The 22752-nt window shown below is 40.6% G+C and overlaps 1 protein-coding gene across 6 annotated transcripts in view; it reads right to left on the bottom strand.

The window, feature by feature from the left end:
- Window positions 1-22752, bottom strand: part of BICC1 (BicC family RNA binding protein 1) — a 326137-nt gene that overhangs the window by 221930 nt on the left and 81455 nt on the right. For 5 of the 6 annotated variants that reach the window (XM_060189826.1, XM_060189940.1, XM_060189875.1 and 2 more), the window contains exon 2: window positions 3409-3455. In XM_060189826.1, coding sequence (XP_060045809.1) covers window positions 3409-3455 — 47 coding nt within the window. Of the gene's footprint in view, window positions 1-3408; window positions 3456-16533; window positions 16594-22752 lie in introns of all 6 variants that reach the window. The other variant, XM_060190124.1, reaches the window with a different exon arrangement.

The following is a 22752-nucleotide window of genomic DNA, read 5'->3' as shown; positions in this document are numbered from 1 at the left end:
TGACTCATATATGTTTCTCAAAACAGCACTACATAAAACTGGAATAAACACAACTATGTAAGAAGAATGAATGAGAGTTCAATATTTCTCTCTTATACTTGATTACAAATGAACCATGAGGTCCACTTCTGTCTTCTCAGAACACTGACAATTACCCTTCTGGATTTGGGGTGCTTTCCCTTTACTAAAAGTTACAGACTTTCTTTTACAGTGTGACTACCCAATTTTCATATGGACAGTCATCAGGAAAACACCTTGTATTGAACTAAAGAGATGATAAAAGACCTCCCCTCCCATTCAGCTGCTCAGAGATCTTCTTAATCTGTGACAAAGAAATGAAATCTCTGATCCCACCTCATTTTACAGTACAGCTCCTGAATGCAAACATGTGTTTCCATTTAAACTACTGGAATATATATGGCTCTACAAGTGATAAATCCTAGCAAATCTCTGAAGAATGAAAAGCCCTTTATGAACTTATACAATTATATTTGGATTTAGTTTTTAAAGTATGAGTCACAGCAAGCTGATTTCTCACATCCATCTCCAAATTACATAGTTATGAAAAAAGATCTCTTCATAAACCACATTTATCAATATTTGTACCATTGCAAATTTATCAATGCAAGCCTGCGGTTTCTGCTGTTTCTCTCTCTCCCTCTCCCTCTCTCTCTCTCTCTCACACACACACACACACACATACTGACACACTTTTGCCACGACAAATCCACTGCTCCCGGCAGCCATATTTTTTTCCATTTTATTGGGTAGGACAGAGATAAAACGAGAAGGAAGGGGGAGATAGAGAGAGGGAGAGAGACACCTGTAGACCTGCTTCACCGCTGGTGAGGCATCGCCTCTGCAGGTGAGGAGCCCGGGGCTCAAACTCAGACACTCTCACGAGTCCCTGTGCTTAATACTATGTGCACTTAACCAGGTGTGCCACCACCCAGCCCCTCCACTATGTCTCTTCACTTTATTTCCCCAGGTATCAGAAGTGTCCCGGGTGAAAGCGGAGCACTCTGAAATACACAGGTACTGAGTAGCAACTGGATGGTAACTGAGTTCAGGTCATGCCAAGTCGAGGGCTATCGGCCTAGCTGAGAGATCAACATAACTCCAGCCGAAAGCAGGGGAAGAAAGCTGTGATCTACCACATTTTATTCGACCAGAACAACATTTTAATTTTTCTATTTAAACCCCTTTAGGGAGTCCATCCCAAACACAGTACAAACATCATTACATAGGATAGTACACCCCACCTTAAAAAAAAAAAAAAAAAAACCTCCAGGGGACCAGGCGGTAGCGCAGCAGGTTAAGTACACGAAGCACAAGGACTGGCATAGGGATCCTGGTTCAAGCCCCCAGCTCCCTACTAGTGGGGGGGTCGCTTCACAGGCGGTGAAGCAGGTCTGCAGGTGTCTGTCTTTCCTTCCCCCTCTCTGTCTTCCCCTACTCTCTCCATTTCTCTATGTCCTATCCAACAACAACAAGGGCAACAGAAAGGGGGGGATGGCCTCCAGGAGCAGTGGATTCGTAGTGCAGGCAATCGATCCCCAACAATAACCTTAGAGGCAATCAATCAATCAATCAATCAATCAATGCCCTGCTATGTATGTGTCATCCAAACATTTGAAGTTGAATGTAACATACAACCTTCCGCCTCTGAGCCTTTTACATTTTGTTTCTTGGCTTAATCACTTTCTCATTTGGTTAATTTCTCTTCCAAAGCTCCTAAGAAGTCCTTCCCTGTCTAAATTCTAGACATGTCCCCAGGCTATACATGTGACCATATCTAAGTAAACACACACACACACACACACACAAATTCTTTAAAGCACAAAGTATAACTTATTCCTCCTTAGGTCTCTCTGCTATGTAGCACATCCTGGGTGGTAAATAAAGATTTTCACAATGAAGAAATGGCAGTGCAAGTATCATCTCTAAAAAGATTTGATTTTAATACTCTTGAGAGAGAATGTAGGGGAATGATGATGACAAAGCACTCCCTCCAAAAAAAAAACAAAACAAAACCAAACAGAAGAAAACGAAAAAGTGTATAGAAGTCATCTCTGATTATTATTTTCCAAAGCCTTGGCGATGTCTGATGATGTAATTTAATCTCATCAGCAGTTGCTGACGGATCGTCACACACCCTGTCTCCTAAAGTCTCTATCACGTTTCTCGATCTCAACGACAGACACAAATACAAGTGTAAATAAACAAAAAGAGTTTGAGCTTGTGTCAATTTCTTTTAACATAGAGGCATCATCCCTTATACAATATAAAGTTCTTACTATAAGGTAGAGCTAACTAGCATTGATCAATTCCTCTTCATAGTAGTTCAAATTCATTTATTTTTTAAATCTAGTTCTCAGGAGTCGAGCAGTAGCGCAGCGGGTTAAGCACACGTGGCGCAAAATGCAAGAACCGGCACAGGGATCCCGGTTCGAGCCCCCGGCTCCCCACCTGCAGGGGAGTCGCTTCACAAGCGGTGAAGCAGGTCTGTAGGTGTCTGTCTTTCTCCCCCCCTTTTTGTTCCCCCCTCCTCTCTCCATTTCTCTCTGTCCTATCCAGCGACGACGACATCAGTAACAATAGCAACAATAAAAACAACAAGGGCAACAAAAGAGAAAATTAATAAATATAATTTTTTTTAAAAATCTACTTCTCTTTGCTATAAACGACTGAATAAACTGACTTCACTACAGGTCACAACTTCAGAGGTCACCAAGGGCAGAATGCACCTCAGTGAAAAGGTGCGGCTTTTGTTAGCCACGTTGTCCTACCTCTGGCTCACATTTATCCAAAATAAGGTAAGCTGCATTACAAATTCATTTGGGAAAAGAGAAGATGGGAGACAGTCAACAAATAATATAATCAAAGAACATTTCAATGAATTCTGCATGAAAAATTAATCTGGGGGGCGGGTGGTGGCACACCTGGTTGAACGAACATGTTACAATGTGCAAGGACCTAGGTTCGAGCCCCTGGTCCCCACCCGCAGGGAAAGCTTTGCCAGTGATGAAGCAGTGCTGTAGGTGTCTCTTTGTCTCTCTCTCTCTCCCTTGCTGTCTTCTACTTCCTTCTCAATTTCTGGCTGTCTCTACCCAATAAATAAATAAAGACAATAAAAAGTTTATAAAAGTAATAAAAAAAAGAAAAATTAATCTGATAGTTCTCACTCTCTCTTTACCACCAAGCAAAAATTTCATTAGATTCACTTCACAGAATGGTTAAGTCACAAACAACCTACTACCCTCATTCCTTCAACAACTTGTTTTATCAATTATCAAAACCAATGCCCTTTCATATGGATGAGGCAATTTAGGATGCTTCCACTGTAGATGTTGATACAAGGATATCTGTTCTTGGTGGCCACCAAGACCAGAATAAAAAGCAACTTACCTTTTGAAAAAAGTCTTCCCCACTTTTGCCTTTGCCTTCAGCAGCAGCTGAAAAGAAAAATACACATTTAAAATCATGTCTAAATTTTTTTATGTCTGTTCAATTCTATCACTTTATTAAGGAAATGTTGATTTGTAAGATTGTTGTTGTTGTCATAAGGTACATTTCCACATTTCCCCAAGATAGATATCAAGACATCTCACCCTCCACCAAACCATCATCTTACTCTATTATTGAGACTCAGGTCCTCCACCTCCACTTCGTAATCCAACCTTCCCCTTCTGTGTCCCAAAATGCACTGCAACAGACTGTTTTGTCCACTGAGGATTCACCCCGTACTCTTTTATTTTTTTCTTAATTCCTGTGAGTGATTTTTTTTTTTTGAGTAATGATTTACAGTATGATCTTTTTTATTTTTCACCACTCCCATCACCAAAACTCTATTCCATCTCTACCTGTGAGTGGCTCTCTAGTCTCACAAAGAACCAGCTCCTGCCTTGTTTGATCTTTTGTACCGTCTGGTTCTGTTTCTCTTATTTCTGCTCTTATTTTTCAGCCTGTTATCTGCTCCTGTTCCACTTTCTATTTTCTTTATTGCCACCAGGGTTGTCACTGGGGCTCAGTGACTGCATGACTACTCCAAAGACTCCCAGTGACCTTTGCTTCATTTCGTTTTTCTGGTGGGGAGGGCGGGGTAGGACACATCCATACCACAGCCTGTGAAGCTCTCCTCCACAGGGAAGGCCAGGGGGAGGGTACTTAAACCTAGCTCCTTGAGCATGGTGACATACGCACTCTAGTTTATTCTCAAGCCAACAGTAAATTCAGCAGCTACTATTAAGACCTGAAGCATAACGGAAAGACCTAAGGAGACCATTTCAGATTAAATTGCAAAAGAAAAAAAAAAAGAATAATAATATCTTGACTCACATGATTTTTGTTTCACTATGTTTGGGAGAGAAAATGTTGTCTACGAAGTGAGCCTATTCATACTTGGTGTCACGGTACTGCTTGATCTATGCGTTTTACTTAGATTCTGTGGTGTCACAGTTCAGCTGAATCTCACCTTCTTAAACATGACAGGCCTTTGTCCTTTTTATTCCACAGCAGCAAAACACACACATTTGGGGAGGGGGGGTGAGGCACAGATTACAATATGTCTTCTGTCTGATGTTCCAAAATTTAATTGTTTGATTATAAAGACCCTAGATTATTCTTGCCAGTGAGAACAACTATCTTGTTTTGGTGGTACAGAATTCCAGGAATAAATTACTTCAACCACTGACACATAGCTAGATGACTGTGCAGGTAAAGCATTTCATTTTTATGCTGAAAAATTCATTTTTGTGTTTATTATGATTTTCCAATGCTCTTCTATATTCTATTTCATATTTTTGCTGCATAAGAAATATGCAATGGCAAAAGGTATGGCCAATAAAAATAGTGAAAGTTGAAACAGTTGTAAACTGTTACATACCCTGAACTACAAGGCAAATCTAGTCAATTACTGAATTAAAGGGTGGAGTTTGATTTTAAATTCTTCAGGAGCATACAGGAACTTCTGTATAAATATTCTTTTTACTCAAATGCTTTTTCTGTTATAACATCTAAGTTTTTTTTTTGTTTGTTTGTTTTTTTGCCTCCAGGTTACTGCTAATATTCAGAGCCTATACCACAAATCCACGGCTCCTGGAGGCTATATTTTCCCTTTTGTTGCCCTTGTTGTTTTATTGTTGCTGTGGTTATTACTATTGTTATTGATGCCATTGTTGTTGGATAGGACAGAGAGAAATGGAGAGAGGAGGGGAAGACAGAGAGGAGGAGAGAAAGACAGACACCTGCAGACCTGCTTCACCGCCTGTGAAGTGACTCCCCTGCAGACGGGGAGCTGGGGGCTCGAACCAGGATCCTTACACCAGTGCTTGCACTTTGAAAAACTACACCCCCCCAAATGTCACAATATTTCAAATTCAGGTATTCTGTTTTTCTTTTATTGTTATTATTTTATGTCACTTTACTGAGGGGATATTGATTTACAGAATCACTATTTTCATGAGGGCACTTTTACGCACGTCTCCAAGATTGGTATCAGTACAGTTCTCCCCTCACCAAACCATCAGAAACCCAGGAAAAATAAATAGTAAGTAAAGAAGCACTAGTGAGCTTATGACATCTCTAAGGATTTTCAGAGTTAACAGCTGCCATTCCTAAGGCTGGGGAGGGGGAGAGTAAGTAAGCAAGTATATTGATTATTCCACAGAATATTTTGCAAATAACTAAGACATTTACTTACTGTATTAATATAATATACTGAAAGAAATATACCATCTATTATTCTGAATACTATCTGTAGGCTATATCTCCTGAAATTTGGGCAATTCTGGGGCCAGGTGGTGACGCACCTGGTTAAGCACACACGTCACAGTGTGCAAGCACCCAGGTTCAAGCCCCTGGTCCCCACATGCAGGGGGAAAGCTTCATGAGTGGTGACGCAGGGCTGCAGGTATCTTTGTGTTTCATTCCCTGTCTCTATAACCCCTCCCCTCTCAATTTCTCTCCATCTCTATCCAATAATAAATAAGTAAAAAGATTTAGGGGAGGCAGGCAGTGGCGCACCTGGTTGAGCGCACACATTACAGTGTGCAAGAATGCAGGTTCAAGCCCCCGGCCCCCACCTGCAGGGGGAAGCTTCACGAGTGGTGAAGCAGGGCTGCAGGTGTCTCTCTGTCTCTTCCCCTCTCTATCTTCCCCTACCCTCTCGATTTCTCTCAGTCTCTATCTAGTAGTAAATAAATAAAAGTATTTTAAAAATTAAAATAAATTAATTAAAAGATTTAAGAAAGAAGAAATTTGGGCAATTCTACTGAACAAGTAAACAATAAAAATGAAGCTGAGGTTTCTACATACTCCCAGAGAACTTATATTCATAAATTATCTAAGACAGACCGTCATGCAAAGATCTGAGAATTGACTAAAGAACCAGTAAACATTAAAGTTCTCTTAATTATCAATTTAAATCATTCAAATGCTATAGTCAGCTGAAGAACATTTTCAAATTTAAACTTCCGTAATAAATGGTTATCATCTGAGTATCACTGAATACGGTGTGTGAGGATTTTCTGGTGTGGCTTACCCAAAACTCCATTTCCCTCAAGTTGACCATAGACATAGCTGGTAGCTGGTTACCCTGCCCTGAAGATAATCATGCAGGTTTTGTTGAGAAAAAGACCAAAAAAATAAAAGAAGAACATTAAGTAATTTCTTTTTAAATTTTTCTTAAATACTGTTTTATGTCTGAAGCTCCATGTAGCCTCACCTAGGGTCAGAATCTTTATCTGTCCGGAGTCGGGTGGTAGCACAGCGGATTAAGAGCACATGGCGCAAAGTGCAAGGATCCTGGTTCAAGCCTCTGGCTCCCCACCTTCAGGAGAGTCGCTTCACAGGCGGTGAAGCAGGTCTGCAGGTGTCTATCTTTTCTCTCCTCCTCTCTGTCTTCCCCTCCTCTCTCCATTTCTCTGTCCTATCTAACAACAACAACATCAGTAACAACAACAATAACTACAACAGCAATAAAAAACAAGGGCAACAAAAGGGAAAAATAAATAAGTATTTGTCGGTATGCTTCTAAATTCTGCTTCTTTTTTTTTAATATTTATTCATTTTCTCTTTGTTACTCTTTTTTATTATTGTTGTAGTTATTGCTGTTGTTGTTGATGTCGTCACTGTTAGATAGGACAGAGAGGCATGGAGAGAGGAGGGGGAAGACAGAGAGGGGGAGAGAAAGATAGACACCTGCAGACCTGCTTCACCGCCTGTGAAGGGACTCCCCTGCAGGTGGGGAACTGGGGGCTCGAACCGGGATCCTTATGCCGGTCCTTGTGCTTTGCGCCACCTGCGCTTAACCCGCTGTGCTACCGCCTGACTCCCTAAATTCTGCTTCTAAGACCCCTTCTGTTTCATTGGTTTAATCCCCCCAATACTGTGTTCTATTTACATAACCACTGTTAACTAAGCACCGCCCTGCCTCCAGGGCATTGGTTTAATCCTCACTGTTTGCACGCTTTTTCCTTCTCCCCACCCCCTACCCTACGTACATCCTCTTCGGACCTGACACTTCCGCCTCAGGATACATAAGGACAGGATTGTGATTAGAGATAGCTTAGATTGTGCTGCATTCCACATGAATAAAGACTGAACTGCGTACCACTCAGCCATGAGTCCTTGGTCGTCTCTCTCTCCTGCCCACGAAGCTAGCCCAACAAATATTTAAAAAAGAATCTTTATCTGTCAACTGTATTTGCATAATGTTATTTGTTAAATCAATGCTCTTCCAGTTTTATCATAAACTAAAGGGCAAGCTAGACAGCTTATCTGGACAGTGCACCAGCTTGGCTCTGCCTATGACCCAAGTTCAAGCCTGCTTCCCACTGCTCTGGGTACTGTGTTGTCTTCTCCTCCTTTCTCTCTCTCTCTTCCTCTCTCTCTCTTTCTTTTAATCGTTTTTATTTTTATTATTTTATTTTATCTTTATTTATTTATTGGATAGCCAGAAATTGAGAAGGAAGTGGGTGACAGAGGAGAGAGACACCTACAGCCCTGCTTCACCACTTGCAAAGCTTTCCCCCTACAGGTAGGGACTGGGGGCTCGAACGTGAGTCCTTGCACATTGTAACATGTGCATTCAACCAGATGCACCACAACCCAGTCCCTTTTCCTCCTTTCTCTATTTCTGTCTCTTCCTTCCTAACTGATAATACTGGCCCAGAGCAGGGAGGTTCTGGCAAGGTAAAAGAAAAAAAGGGGAGGGGGGAGAAGAGAGGAAAGAAAGAAATATTGACTGACTTAGATGGATAGTCCAAGCCTTTCTAGATTTGAATGGGATTGTGAAAATCTAGCATACCACAGGGCTCTTATGCTGGTCTCTCTATAGCACTGCAGTGTCCAGTACAACCACCACCACGTGGAACTCTTCAGCACTTAAAACTATGACTATTCTGATAAAGGCATGACTTTAAGAGGTTAAAGATAACTATTATAAAATTTAAGCTCGCCTGCCTACCTGAACTCATGACGTTATAAACTTTTAATTTACATTTGTGATTCACACTGTGTTTCCATTGTTCAGAAGTACCATAGAGGACAACAGATTACTTCAATGTTATCCAAAGAGAATTGAAAAGATCCAAGTAACAAGGATAGCCACGGGCTACAGAAGACTAAAAACAAAGAATGTCTCCAAATAGTTGAAGTCAGCTGCTTGAAATCAAAGCCTGTATCTGACTTAACCTCCTCGGAACATTTTGAGTGAAGAAGGAAAAAGTTGGTTGGTACTTTGAGGAGTGATGGGAGGGTTAAATTAGAATAGTTTGAATAAAATAAATAACAGTAAGAACAATTTCCTTAATACCAAGCTCTGGCCCAGCCCAAAACCATGAAACTATCTAAGAGTTTATATGGATGGTTATTTAATGGAATGAAGTTTATATTTCTTTTGTTTTTTGTAATAACATGGCAATGGTGAGCGTCAACTTGTTTTAAATCAGAACCAAATGTGTTTCAGGCATGTTTAAAGTTCAGGTTTTGTGCAGAAATCTACAGATCATCTGTTTTGCTATTCTCCTCACCAAAATAGGTGGAAGGGAAGGAGGGCAGACCGGCATTCCTCTTTTCACTGGGGCTCTTCTGGTACAATTTAATGCAAAATGACTCACTTATCAGTTCACTTAAACAAAAGCACCTAGGGCATATAGAGACGTGATAAAAGTCACAGGGTCTGGGACCAGGTGGTGTCTCAGCCAACAGAACACGCACATCACCATGTGTTAGGTCCCAGGTTCAAGCCCAGGGTCTCCACCTGCAGGAGGAAAGCTTCAAAAGTGATGAAGAATTGCTACAGATGTCTATTCTCTTCTCTCTCTCTTTCTCTCCCTCCCCCCTCTCTCATATTCTATCAATAAAGGGGGGGGGTGGCTGTTGAGAACAGTGAAGTGGCTGTCCCTGTGCCAAGCCCCAGAGATAACCCTGGTGGCAAAATACTTACAAATGAAATGATTTTTTATTCACAGTCAAAGAAAGACCTCTGGTCTTGCCACTTCCTAATGATATAACTCTTAAGTAATTTTGCCTCAGTAAGTCTTTACCTCTTAAATATGTCCATAAGCATAATAAACAGAAGTCATCCACGCTGACCTCAATGAAGGCAGTTTTACTCAAATGTAGTTTTTTCAAGTCAAGAACAAAAATGAGAAGACCCTAGTAGGTTGCATTTGTGTTATCTGTGATTCACAGGCTCAAAGAATTAACATGGTGAGGAGTTTTTCAGATGACCGATGTGGAAATGGACAGACACAGGGAGATGAAGACGTTGAAATCTGGGCAGAGAGTGCTGTGAATACCTATGTCTATGTGTCTAGAACTCTGGATTCCCTCCATCAGCCTCGAGCACCTGTTCCTACAAGGAACCACAGGGACAGGGCAGCAGACAGGAGGGACTGGAATCTCCAGGGAATAGGAACATGAAAACCTCAGGTTGGCTCAAGACGATTCTTTCCTAGAGGAAACACCACTCCTCAGAGAAATGTCTGGAAATAAGACAGAGTGTTTCCTGTTATCATCGGAGAATGGGACAGTGATGTAGGCATTTTATTTGCAACTCAACAAAGAACAGCCCCGCCCATAATGCCAATGCCCCTAGTTGAACTATCCTAGGGGAATGTTTCTTTTCGGAACATTTTTTTCTTCAGTAACTGATCTAACTACTGCTTCACTGCATGTCACTTCTTTTTACACTATCAGTGACTGAGGTTCACTCAAGAGTGATTAAAAAAAAAAACTGTAATAGAGTGTGGGGCAGTAGCACACTGGGTTAAGTGCACATAGTACAAAGCAAAAGGACCTGAGCAAGGATCCAGGTTCAAGAGCCAGACTCCCCACCTGCAGGGGGAATCACCTCATGAGCAGTGAAGCAGGTCTGCAGGTGTCTGTCTTTCTCTCTCCCTCTCTGTCTTCCCCTCCTCTCTCAATTTCTCTCTGTCCTATCCAACAACAACAATAACAAAATGGGAGGAAAAATGGCCTCCGGGAGCAGTGGATTCGTAGTGCAGGCACCGAACCCCAATGAAAACCCTGGAGGCAAAAAAAAAGGCTATAATAGATGTTAGGGTTAACTTTGGTCTTGAGTATTGCACACGCCCAGTTCTAGCACATCATGTTTTTGATCATTCAAATTCACGGGTCGCGTGCTGAAGGCTACAATGTGGTGAGATGGTTATGCTGCAGCTGGGAAAAGTCACAGCAACAGAACACAGGACTAGTAAGGACATGATCTTGGCTTTGACCTCTAGCACCAAATATGCTAGAGTGACACTCTGGTCCTCCTCTCTATTTCTCTCTCTTGTCAATAAATACTTTCAAAAGACAGTCATATAGCAGTTATTCATATGAAATTGTATCAGCACAAAAGGTGGTTCCCTTGTTGGTAAGGACCGTCGGTCAATAAATCTATCTCAGAAGAAAGGATTATAATGTCTTGCTCTAAAATCTACACACCAAGGAACAAAATGGCTGGTCAGGTGGTAGAAGAGGAAAGGGCAAAGGAGAGAAGGAGAAAAGAGAAGAAAGTAACAGAGAGAGAAAGTAAGTCGTTGTGTGCAATGGAAATATATGAACCATAAGTAGAAAAGAGAAGCAGAAGAAGGATGAAAGAGAGCAGAGGAAGAGGAGGAAGAAGGGAATGGAGAAGAAATGAGGAATATGAGGTAAATGGAAATAGAGAAGGGAATAATAAAGGAACATAACATATGAAACAGGGAAAGATGAGAGTGGGGAAGAAATATTATTGTGGTGACAGATAATAAACCCAGAATCTCAAAGGCAATACCACTGAGTCATGTCCCCAACCCAATTTTTTAATTTTTATTTATAAAATATAAATATTGACAAAACTACAGGATAAGAGGGGTACAATCCCACACAATTCCCACTCCCAGAACTCCGTATCTAATCCCCTCCCTGGATAGCTTCCCTATTCTTTATCCCTCTGGGAGTATGGACCCAGCGTCATTATGGGATGCAGAAGGTGGAAGGTCTGGCTTCTGTAATTGCTTCCCCACTGAATATGGGCGTTGGCAGGTTGATCCATACTCCTATCCTGTCTTTCTCTTTCCCTAGTAGGGTAGGGATCTGGGGAAGAGGGGCTCCGGGACACACTGGTGTGTCATCTGCCCAGGGAAGTCAGGTTGGCATCATGGTAGCATCTGGAACCTGGAGGCTGAAAGAGTTAATAGATAAAGTAGAACAAATTGTTGACTAATCATGAACCTAAAGGCAAGAATATTGCAGATGAAGATTTGGGGGTCTCCATTTTGGAAGAAGCTAGTAGACTTTACTAGTAGACTTAGTAGACTTTACTAGTTTTTGCCTGAGCCTGACAGCTAATATGCATGTGGACCCAGGTCACTGCCTGGGTCATAGTTGGAAAAAGGACTAGAAAGCTGGATCAGGGAAGAGAGTAGCTCCCAAATATAGGGAAAGTATATCAACACTGTTAACTGTAAACCCCATCTATTTAATCTGGGGCCCATATTCCGCACAGAAACCCTGACCCAATTTTTACCCTGTTTGTTTAAGACTGAAACAGAAACCAAAACCAGAGCACTAATCAACATTTTATGTGATTGTATATCTGATGGTGCGAGAGATCAAACCCAGTATTTCACACATACAAGACTTCACTACAAAGTCACATCCTTGATTCAGGAAACCTTTTAAAACCATAACATTAGTGGTCCGGGATGTGGCGCAGTGGATAAAGCATCAGCCTCTCAAGCATGAGGTCCTGAGTTCAATACCTGGCAGCACATGTACCAGTGTTATGTCTGGTTCTCTCTCTCTCCTCCTATATTTCTCATTAATAAATAAATAAAATCTTTAAAAAAACATAACATTAACAGTATCAGAAGGAAGAAAAAGCTCAAGCATTTAGATAATATCCTTTAAGTGAGAATATTTAAGAAAGCAAGAAATAAATCTTAACTAAAGATATAATAAATTAATAGTTCAGCCTAAGATTAGGAAACTTTTAATCCTCCAGAAAGGAAAACAAGAGAACATATGTAACAGGGAGGGAAAAAATAAATATTTTTCAGCACATAGGAACAGTCCAAATTGGGAGTCGGGCGGTAGCTTAACAGCAGGTTAAGCGCACGTGGCGCAAAGCACAAGGACCGGCATAAGAATCCCAGTTCGAGCCCCCGGCTCCCCACCTGCAGGGGAGTCGCTTCACAGGTGGTGAAGCAGGTCTGCAGGTGTCTGTCTTTCTCTCCCCCTCTCTGTTTTCCCCTCCTCTCTCCATGCCTCTCTGTCCTATCCAACAAGGATGGCATCAATAAAAGCAACAATAATAACTACAACAATAAAACAACACGGGCAACAAAAGGGAATAAATAAATATTAAACAAAAGAATTTTTTAATGGTCCAAATTGTTTGTTGTTAGAGAAATTTAAATCAAAACCACAATGAGATACTTCCCTAAAGCTGGTGAGAACGTTTTATTCAAAAATATTGAAAACAATAGAGCTGGTGAAGAGATCTAAAGAAAGGGACTCTTCACACGTTAGTGGTGAATGTTATCTGGTGTGGTCGCATATGGAAAACAGTATGGAGAGCCCTTAAATCAAAATGGTCGCCCAGTGACACCACTTGTAGGACATAAAAGCACTGGTTTGAAAGGATATGTCCTCACAACTGTACCATTCACAATAACCAGAATAAGGAGGCAGCCTAAATGCCTATTGACAAATGACTAGATGCAGAATTTATGGAGTAAGAGCCAGAAAAAGCAGCTCACTGGACAGACACACATGCTGCTTTGCCACGTGCATGACTTAGGTTCAAGTTTGGCTTCCGCTTCACTGAAGGAAAATTCTTCTGCTGTAGTTTCTGATAGACTAGAGTTGTGATGTTCCAGAAATGACCGAGAAAAAAAAAAAAAAAAAGTACTGACATATGCAATGGAATACTACTCAGCCAGTTTAAAAATGATAGTGTCTTGTTCAAGACAAAACAGATGGAACTGAAAGTGATTATGCCAAATGGAATAAGTCGAGAGGAAAAAAAACAAGTACTAGATGGTTTTATACATATATGGGATACAGACAACCAAAGCAAACAAACTTAAAAAAAAAAAAACCACACAGTAATCAACCTCTTAGACTATAAAAACTATGGTGGCTATCAAAAGAAATTGAGAAGCAGAAGTGAAGGGTGATTAACTATAGTGTTCATCTTGGTCGTTGTACATGCACACACACACACACACACACACACACCACTCTTTAAATCTCTTGCACTGACAGCAAGTAGTAAATAGCAAAGAGGTTTCAATAGCTGATTATCTGACATCTTAACCATACAGGAATGTCATACTGACTAGACCTCTAACAGATCCCTCTCTCCACAGTCACTGGTCATCTCCATCAGGAACAACATAATGAACCCCTCTGTGGACCCCTACAGGACCTTGCCCTCAATGTGGATCAACAATGGTAGGGACTGTTCCATTCTCTGATGGAAGGTTGGGCCAACATGTTCTACCACTCAAGGAAGATGTGTCCAGCAATTACTGCAGCCTAGAATGTTCCTAGCTATGAACACAGAATGTGAGCTCGGACCTACGGGGATGCAGAAGTTACACAGGCTCCTGCACTGAATATGGGCCCTAGATCAAGTCAGTGGGGTTTACAGTTAACAATATTTATATACTTTGCCCATATTTGGGAGCTACTTTCTGCCCAGACCCAGCTTTCTAAACCTATTTCCAACTCTGACACCATCTCCCCAAATAATATCTTTGACTCACCTGCTTGTTAGCTGTTGGGCTCAGGCAAAATTAGTAAAGTCATGGGTCCCTTAGAATATAACTAAACAGACCTACTAGCTTTTTCCAAAAAGGAGACCCCAAATCTCATCACCTATATTCTTGTCTTTAGGTTCATGACTAGTCAACAATTTTGCTCTGCTTGATATCTTAATGCTTCTTCAGCCACCAAGTTAGAGATGCTGCCATGATGCCAACTTAACTTCCCTGGGCAGACAACCTCACCAATTATACCCTGGAACCCCATCTCCCCAGACCCCTACCCCACTAGAGAAAGATAGTAACAGCCTGGGACTATAGATCGACCTGCCAATGCCCATGTCCAGCAGGGAAGCAATTACAGAAGCCAAACCTTCCACCTTCTGCATCCCATAATGATCCTGAGTCCATACTCCCAGGGGGATAAGAATAGGAAAGTTTCCAATGAAGGGGGTGGGATATGGAGTTCTGATTGTGGGATTATGTGGAATTGTACCCCCTCTTATCCTATGGTCTTGTCATGATTTTTATTTCAAATTTAAAAATAAAATAAAATGGAAAAAGTAAAGTTATACTGAGAAGGTATAAAGAGCTTAGGAAGAGTTCATGAAAAATATTAAACTCGAGGAGAGAAGAAAAACAAGACATACAAACTATTGTATTTACTGTTGAGTATAAAACATTAATCCCCCAATAAAGAATTTTTTTTAAAAAAAAGACATATAACTATAGGGAAAACAAAATGCTGACCAAATAAAAAGAAATTTTTGTATACTCTTGGATAACACAATATAAATATCAAATATTTAGTAATATTTTGGTTATTACTACATCTGTTTCTGCCTCTTTCTAAGCTGGTGTTATTCAAAGTCAGTTGAACCAAAACTGCCTCACACTACATTACATCAAAAGAGATCTGAGGGGCTAAGATAATTCAGCAGGTGTCCACTGGTTCAAGATTTTTTTTTCTCCACTTGACAATGTCTATGATCCACGAGTTTATACAAGTGTGTAAATGCAAAAGCCAGGCAGTAAAACTACAAATCAGAGTAAATCTAGGCTCCACCCCAATCATTCCTGCTTTCTACCGAGCTGCTCAGTTCACACCTAGCTTCTGTAAAACGTTGCTCTGTATAGTCAAGTTACTACAGACGCAAACATACTCATTCAGAAAGTTCAGGAGAACATTTAGGGAAACTTTTATTTCTAAAACTCAGCAATTTGCTCCTGATAAATCACAAGTCCGCCTTCATGAAACTAAACAGATCCCCTACTCTCAAGATATTTCACTTGGAAAAAAAAATGGGGGAAGGGTGGGATGCTATTTGTAGGCTAAGCCATCAATTCTCATGTATGAAAGGAATTGAAAATCAAACATCTGATTATAATTTATATTGTTTAAGGTTCTTGGTTTGTTAACATTAACTCACCATTCAACAAAAAACCACCTTTAAATGTGGTTTTCATTTCAAACAATGCTTGAAGTGTAATTTTAAAGTAATGGTCTTTGGCCTGGAATAAAAGTTAACAGATATTTTTACTTCAACATACTTTCATAAACTATGTGTATATATTTATGATGAAAACACGGTAGTAGTCAAATTTCAAGGCAGGGCTGGGGAGACATCATAATGTTTCTGCAAAAGGCTCTCATGCCTGAGGCTCCAAAGTCCCAGGTTCAATCCCCGACACCATCAGAAGCTAGAGCTGAGTAGTAGTACTCTGGTCTCTCTCTCTCTCTCTCTCTCATAAAATAAGTAAAATGTTTTTTAAAAATGTAAGGCATAGCTTTATACTTAGTCCTCAAATTTTAACTATAGTTAATGAGTCCCACTCTATCTCAATTAAAATGAACCCACTATAGAGCACAGTGGGTCATTCAAGTCTTATCTTCTCTGCTACATTCTTGCATTCTCTTGATTTTGGAAAGTTGATATTCATTCTTTATTTTAAGGCCCTGGAATGTCTTCAGTTTTAATTATTCACTCCCAGACTATTTACACCTTCCTAAAAAGGTCATAAAAATTTCTTTTCCCCCATGTTTGGCGGGGAAGCAATTACAGAAGCCAGACCTTCCACCTTCTGCACCCCATAATGACCCTGGGTCCATGCTCCCAGAGGGTTAAAGAACAGGAAAGCTATTAGGGGAGGGAATGGGATACAGAGCTCTGGTGGTGGGAACTGTGTGGAAGTGTACCTCTCTTATCCTATGGGTTTTGTCAGTGTTTCCTTTTGATAAATAAAAAGTATTAAAAAATTTCTTTTCCACCTTGTGTTGATAGTTGGCAGTACTGTTAAGTACTTAATGCTTAGGCTTGAGGTGCATAACCTGAAATATAGAAAGCAAAAATTCTCTACAGTATTGTAAAAAGCCTAATAGTGTCTTCTACAAATATCTTTCTAGTTTTTAGATCAGTTTAAGTTCATTTTTTAAAAGGTTTGAAAATAAATTCTGAAAGTTCTATTTGGCATGATGGTACTGAAACTTTGGTAGCAGGTGTGGTGAATTGTACACATACATATACAATGGTGTGAAACCTTACTCCTAAAAGTCCTATAATATTGTAAATTAATACTAAGTCAATAAATTTTTTTGGAAAAAAATTCAACAGGCTAGGTACAATTCTTTAATTCACTGATTTTTTAAATGGTGTGTTCTCCCAGAGAATTTAAAAGTTTTTAACTTGAGATTTTATATTATACATAATTATAATATAACAATATGAGTAATATGAGTAATATTCCAGTTAGTGACACAGCTGGTAGGCTGCATACATTACCATGCATAAGACCTAGCTTCAAGCCCCTGGCCCCCACTGGCAGGGATGAAGCCGCCATGAGCAGTGAAGCTGTGTATAGGTAGGTGTCTTCTTCTATCCTTCTCCTTCTCTATTGCCATTTTTCCTCTTAATTTCTCTATTTCTACCAACAAGAGAAGGAGAGAGAAAAAGGGAGGAAAGGAGAGAGGGGAAGATGGAATATATTGACACGACGAATGCTAGATTCATAGTGCAGACTCCAAGCTCCAGTGATAATATTAATGGCAATAAAAAATTAATCTTAAGATTTATCGCTTGTCCTTTAAATGAGGTAGAGACTCATATAATAATCTTTCATAATAATTTGGTTTCTCGGTTCGAGCCCCCGGCTCCCCACCTGCAGGGGAATCGCTTCACGGGCGGTGAAGCAGGTCTGCAGGTGTCTATCTTTCTCTCTCCTCTCTCTCTGTCTTCCCCTCCTCTCTCCATTTCTCTCTGTCCTATCCAACAACAAAGCAACATCAACAATGGCAATAATAACCGCAACGAGGCTGCAACAACTAGGGCAACAAAAAGGGGGAAAAATGGCCTCCAGGAGCGGTGGATTCATGGTGCAGGCACCGAGCCCAGCAATAATCCTGGAGGAAAAAAATAATAATAATAATTTGGTTTCTATAAGGGATATAATTTCCATACCCAGTAACTCTATTTCTAGCAACTAAATCCAAAGAATCTAGTTCAGAAACTAGCCAGAATAAAATGTATTGGTACAGCTCCCAGACCCGTGAACAACTCATGTTTGACAAAAGGGCCCAAACCACCACAGTCTCTTCAGCATGTGGTTCCGGGAAAGCTGAGTCGAAACAGGCAAACAGATGAAATTAGACCACAACCTGTCACCATGCACAAAACTCAACTCCAAATGGATCAGAGACATGGACATTAGACCCAAAACTATCAGATACTTAGAAGAAAACATTAGCAGACAACTTCACAATCTATGCTTTGAAATTCAGTTAAAAAAAAAAGGGAGGGATTGCATGTTTAAGTGTGAGATAAAGTTACTTGTGCAATATGGTTGTTACTATCATTCTATCAAAAACTAGGGGAAATCATTAGAAAGTTCAATTTCATGTGCTAGGGAAAAGTGTGATTACATCATTTAGTACAGCAAAATCTAATTTCCCTAAGATATAACAGGCATATTCTTAAATGATCCCAAAAAAATTGCAGCCACACATACACAAAAGTCAAAAACTATTTAAAAGTTTTTGTCATTTCGAAGATTACCTATTTTTGAGAAAATAAGGACTTGACGAATTTGTATCTGCTCAGATTACAGAGCCACGGGAGAAAAATTCTGACCAAAGAACATCTGCCTGACTAAATTAAATGAAGATAAAAAATAACACATCTCGCCAAATTTCTTCAGATACCTACCCAAACTACAATGCTTGCTTCTACTAAATGCTGCCAACCTTTTCCCGCCTGTGCTGGTGAAGAGGCAATCTCAAACTTTCCGTTTCCTGGCCCATATAAACTCCCCCCCGTACGACGAAGTAACATCACTGGTGTACCTACTTAGAGGGCTATAAACAGAACTCCACAGCTGTGCGATGTCCAAATAAGCACCTTTTATAAGCCATCGTTACAAGCCAACAAAAAGTGATTTGGACAAACGAGGAACTGTGTTACATACCCATTGTACAAACTTTAGCTAGAAGTGAGCATCTCAAAATTGTGTTTCACACATGAACTACAAGGAAATCATACACACACACACATGCACATACACACGCACACGCACACACATACACACACGCATACACACATACGCACACACACGCACCACGCACACACACGCACATACACATACACACAAACATACACACGCACACACATACACACAGACGCACACACACATATACACACATGCACACACACACACACACAAGCACACACACAGACACACAGAGACACACACGCACACACGCGTGCACACACACATAGACACGCACACACATGCACATACACATACGCACACACATGCACACACAGACACACATACACACATGCACACACATACACACACACTTACACACGTACGCACACATGCACACATGCACACACAAATGCATACACACAGACATACACACACACAAATACACACGCGCACAGGCACACACACACATATACACACATACACACATGCGCACACACACATACAGGCACACACATGCACACACACATGCACATATGCACACAGAGAGACACACACATACACGCACACGCGCGCACACACACACACACACACATACACACACACGCACAATGCATGGAGACACTGACTTCAAAGGAAGGATCAAATCCTTCACACAAACAGTTAGAAAAATAAGGCCTTGAGATTCTATGGACACAGAATGAAGCAAACCTCAAGCAATTGTCATCCAAAAGACTTTCAAAACTATGATGAATCTGGCGCAAAGCGCAAGGACCAGTGTAAAGATCCCAGTTCAAGCCCCTGATCCCCACCTGCAAGGGGAGTCACATCACAAGCTGTGAAGCAGGTCTGCAGGTGTCTGTCTTTCTCTCCCCCTCTCTGTCTTCCCCTCCTCTCTCCATTTCTCTCTGTCCTATCCAACAACAATAACAACAACAACAACAATGACAATAAACAAGGGCAACAAAAGGGGAAAAACAATTTTTAAAAACAATAATAAAAATTAAAAAAAAAAACTGATGAATCACAAAATAGGGACATCCAGGTTCACTCTCGTGCCTTTTTTCTTGGATTTTTGTAAAAGATGCTAAAAAGTTGTATTTGGTTCAAGCAAGAGTGCTGCCTAGGAAGTCACCAGAAGATGACAACAGTTTTTTTTTTCTTTTTTATTTAAGAAAGGATTAATTAACAAAACCATAGGGTAGGAGGGGTACAACTCCACACAATTCCCACCACCCAATCTCCATATCCCATCCTCTCCCCTGATAGCTTTCCCATTCTCTATCCCTCTGGGAGTAAGGACCCAAGGTCATTGTGGCATGCAGAAGGTGGAAGGTCTGGCTTCTGTAATTGCTTCCCCGCTGAACATGGGCGTTGACTGGTCGGTCCATACTCCCAGTCTGCCTCTCTCTTTCCCTAGTAGGGTGGGGCTCTGGGGAAGATGACAACAGTTTACCACAAAGTATCTCCAAAGGGGAAAAGTTCCACTTGTCATTAACCCTTCTAATACTTGAAAGAGAAATTGGTCTGAGGGCACCTGGTTGAGCACACATGTTAGAATGCAAAAGGACCCGGGTTTGAGCCCTGGCCCCCCACCTATAAGGGGAAAGCTTCAAGAGTAATGAAGCAGAGCTGCAGGTGTCCCTCTGTCTCCTCCTTCCCTCTCATTTTCTGTCTCTGTCCAACAAATAAAGATAATAGTTAAAAAAAGGGAAAAGAGAAAATGGTCTTCGAAATCTTAGTTGGAGCTCATTCAGCAATCACTACTGATCTCTCTCATACTGTCCAAAGTCTAGTCCAAGTAAGAGTGAGGAGGGGGGAAAGGACAAGCAAACAAGAGAATTCAAAAGATTTTTTTCTAATTATCTGAGGTCATATCAAGATAATTGACTGGAAGAGCACCCCTGCTGGATCCTAGGCACGACCAGATTTAAGCAGACTTCAGTGCTGTGGTGTCTGTCTTTCTAACTGGGAAAAAAAAAAATTAGTCTGGAGCAAGAGAGCCCCAGTGACAATGAAAAAATAAAAAATTATCTAAAGGTCTTACAGTTAAGATGAAAATCACATCACTGGAGCAGAGGGTAGATAGCATAATGGTTCTGCAAAGAGAGACTCTAGTGCCTGAGGCTCCAAAGCGCCAGGTTCAAATCCCCCATACCACCATAAGCCAGAGCTGAGCAGTGCTCTGGTTAAAAAATAAATAAATAAGAAAATCACATCACTGCCAACTGTTCCTTTTTAAGTAGTTGTTTCTCAAATCCAGTATCACTTTATTGAAATGTTGATTTATAAGACTGTGGCCATCCCCAGGGTGCATGTCTGTATTTCTCCAAGACATTTGTCACCCTCAACCAAACCATCATCTTATTCCACCATGAGGACTCCAGTCCGCAGCCCTCCTTAGTAACCGTCCTCTCCCACTTTGGAATCTCTGAATCTGTGCAAACTGTTCCTTAAACACATTTACTCAATATCAAATTGAGCCCATAATAACCAAAGGTGGTTTTAATTCCAATTTTAAGCACAAGTGATTTTCAGTCATACACTGACTGCTACATGTAACTCTTATTATAGCACCAAAATAAATTACTGTCCAGGAAAAAAAAAAAAGGTGATTTGGATAATTATAAAATACATTAGAATACTATCTATAATGAGCAAGGTACTTTAGGTATTTACTTAGTAAATACTATCTAATATATCTAAACAGTATCTAATACTATGTATAATGAGCAAGGTATTTAAGGTATTAACTTAGTAAATACTATCTAATATATCTAGATAGTATCTAATACTATCTATAATGAGCAAGGTATTTAAGGTATTTACTTAATAAATACTATCTAATATATCTAGATAGTATCTAATACTATGTATAATGAGCAAGGTATTTCAGGTATTTACTTAGTAAATACTATCTAATATATCTAAACAGTATCTAATACTATCTATAATGAGCAAGGTACTTTAGGTATTTACTTAGTAAATACTATCTAATATATCTAAACAGTATCTAATACTATCTATAATGAGCAAGGTATTTAAGGTATTTACTAGATATTTTCTTCAAACAGTGCTTTATGGAAATTACCATCCTATATATTCTAAAACACAAAGTCACTGGCCTCATGGGGTACCAGATTACTAACACAGTGACCGGTACAAGCCTGATGCCACTGCTAAGCAGCCTCCCAGGGCCAATCTGTTCTTTCTTATGTTTCAGAGAAGACAGGCATTAAAGAGAGATACTACAGGACCATTCAACTATTCCTGGAGCGCCCCCTGGTGATGTCCATGGTGCTCCCATGTAAGGCCAGAGCTCAAACCCACGGCTTCACACACCATAGAATATGTACTCTACCTGGTCAGGTATTTCCAAGCCCCACAAGTCATATTAGAAACTTACACCAAGGATAGAGGAAATTCAAGGGTCTGTCATATTCTGGAAATTATATTTTATATATTCAAAAATATAATACCACTCCCCACCTGCAGGGGGGGACTCTTCACAAGTGGTGAAGCAGGGCTGCAGGTGTCCTTTTTTTTAAATATTTTATTTATTTTTATTAGATAGAGACAGAGATAAATTGAGGGGAAGGGGAGACAGAGATGGAGAGAGACTGAGAGACAGCTGCAGTCCTGCTTCACCACTCGTGAAGCTTTCCGCCTGCAGGTGGGGACCAGGGGCTTGTACCCGGGTCCTTGCGCACTGTAGCGTGTGCGCTTAACCAAGTGCGCCACCGCCTGCACCCAGGTGTCTTTCTCCCTCTCTACCTCCACTCCCCTCTCAGTTTCTCTCTGTCCTGTCAGATAAAAATAGAAAGAAAAGAAAAAATGGCCGCTGGGAACAATGAATTGATAGCAGTACAGGCACTGAGCCCCAGCGATAACCCTTGTGGCAAAATGAAGAGGCGGAGGAGGGGAAAGAAAGGGAGGAAGGAAGAAGGAAAAAGAAGAAGGAGAAAGAGAAGGAGGAGAGGAGGAGGGAGGGAGGAAGGAAGGAAGGAAG

Source organism: Erinaceus europaeus, chromosome 1 (genome assembly GCF_950295315.1).
Source record: "Erinaceus europaeus chromosome 1, mEriEur2.1, whole genome shotgun sequence".
Taxonomy (NCBI): Eukaryota; Metazoa; Chordata; class Mammalia; order Eulipotyphla; family Erinaceidae; genus Erinaceus; species Erinaceus europaeus.
This window is presented reverse-complemented; position numbering and strand designations above follow the sequence as displayed.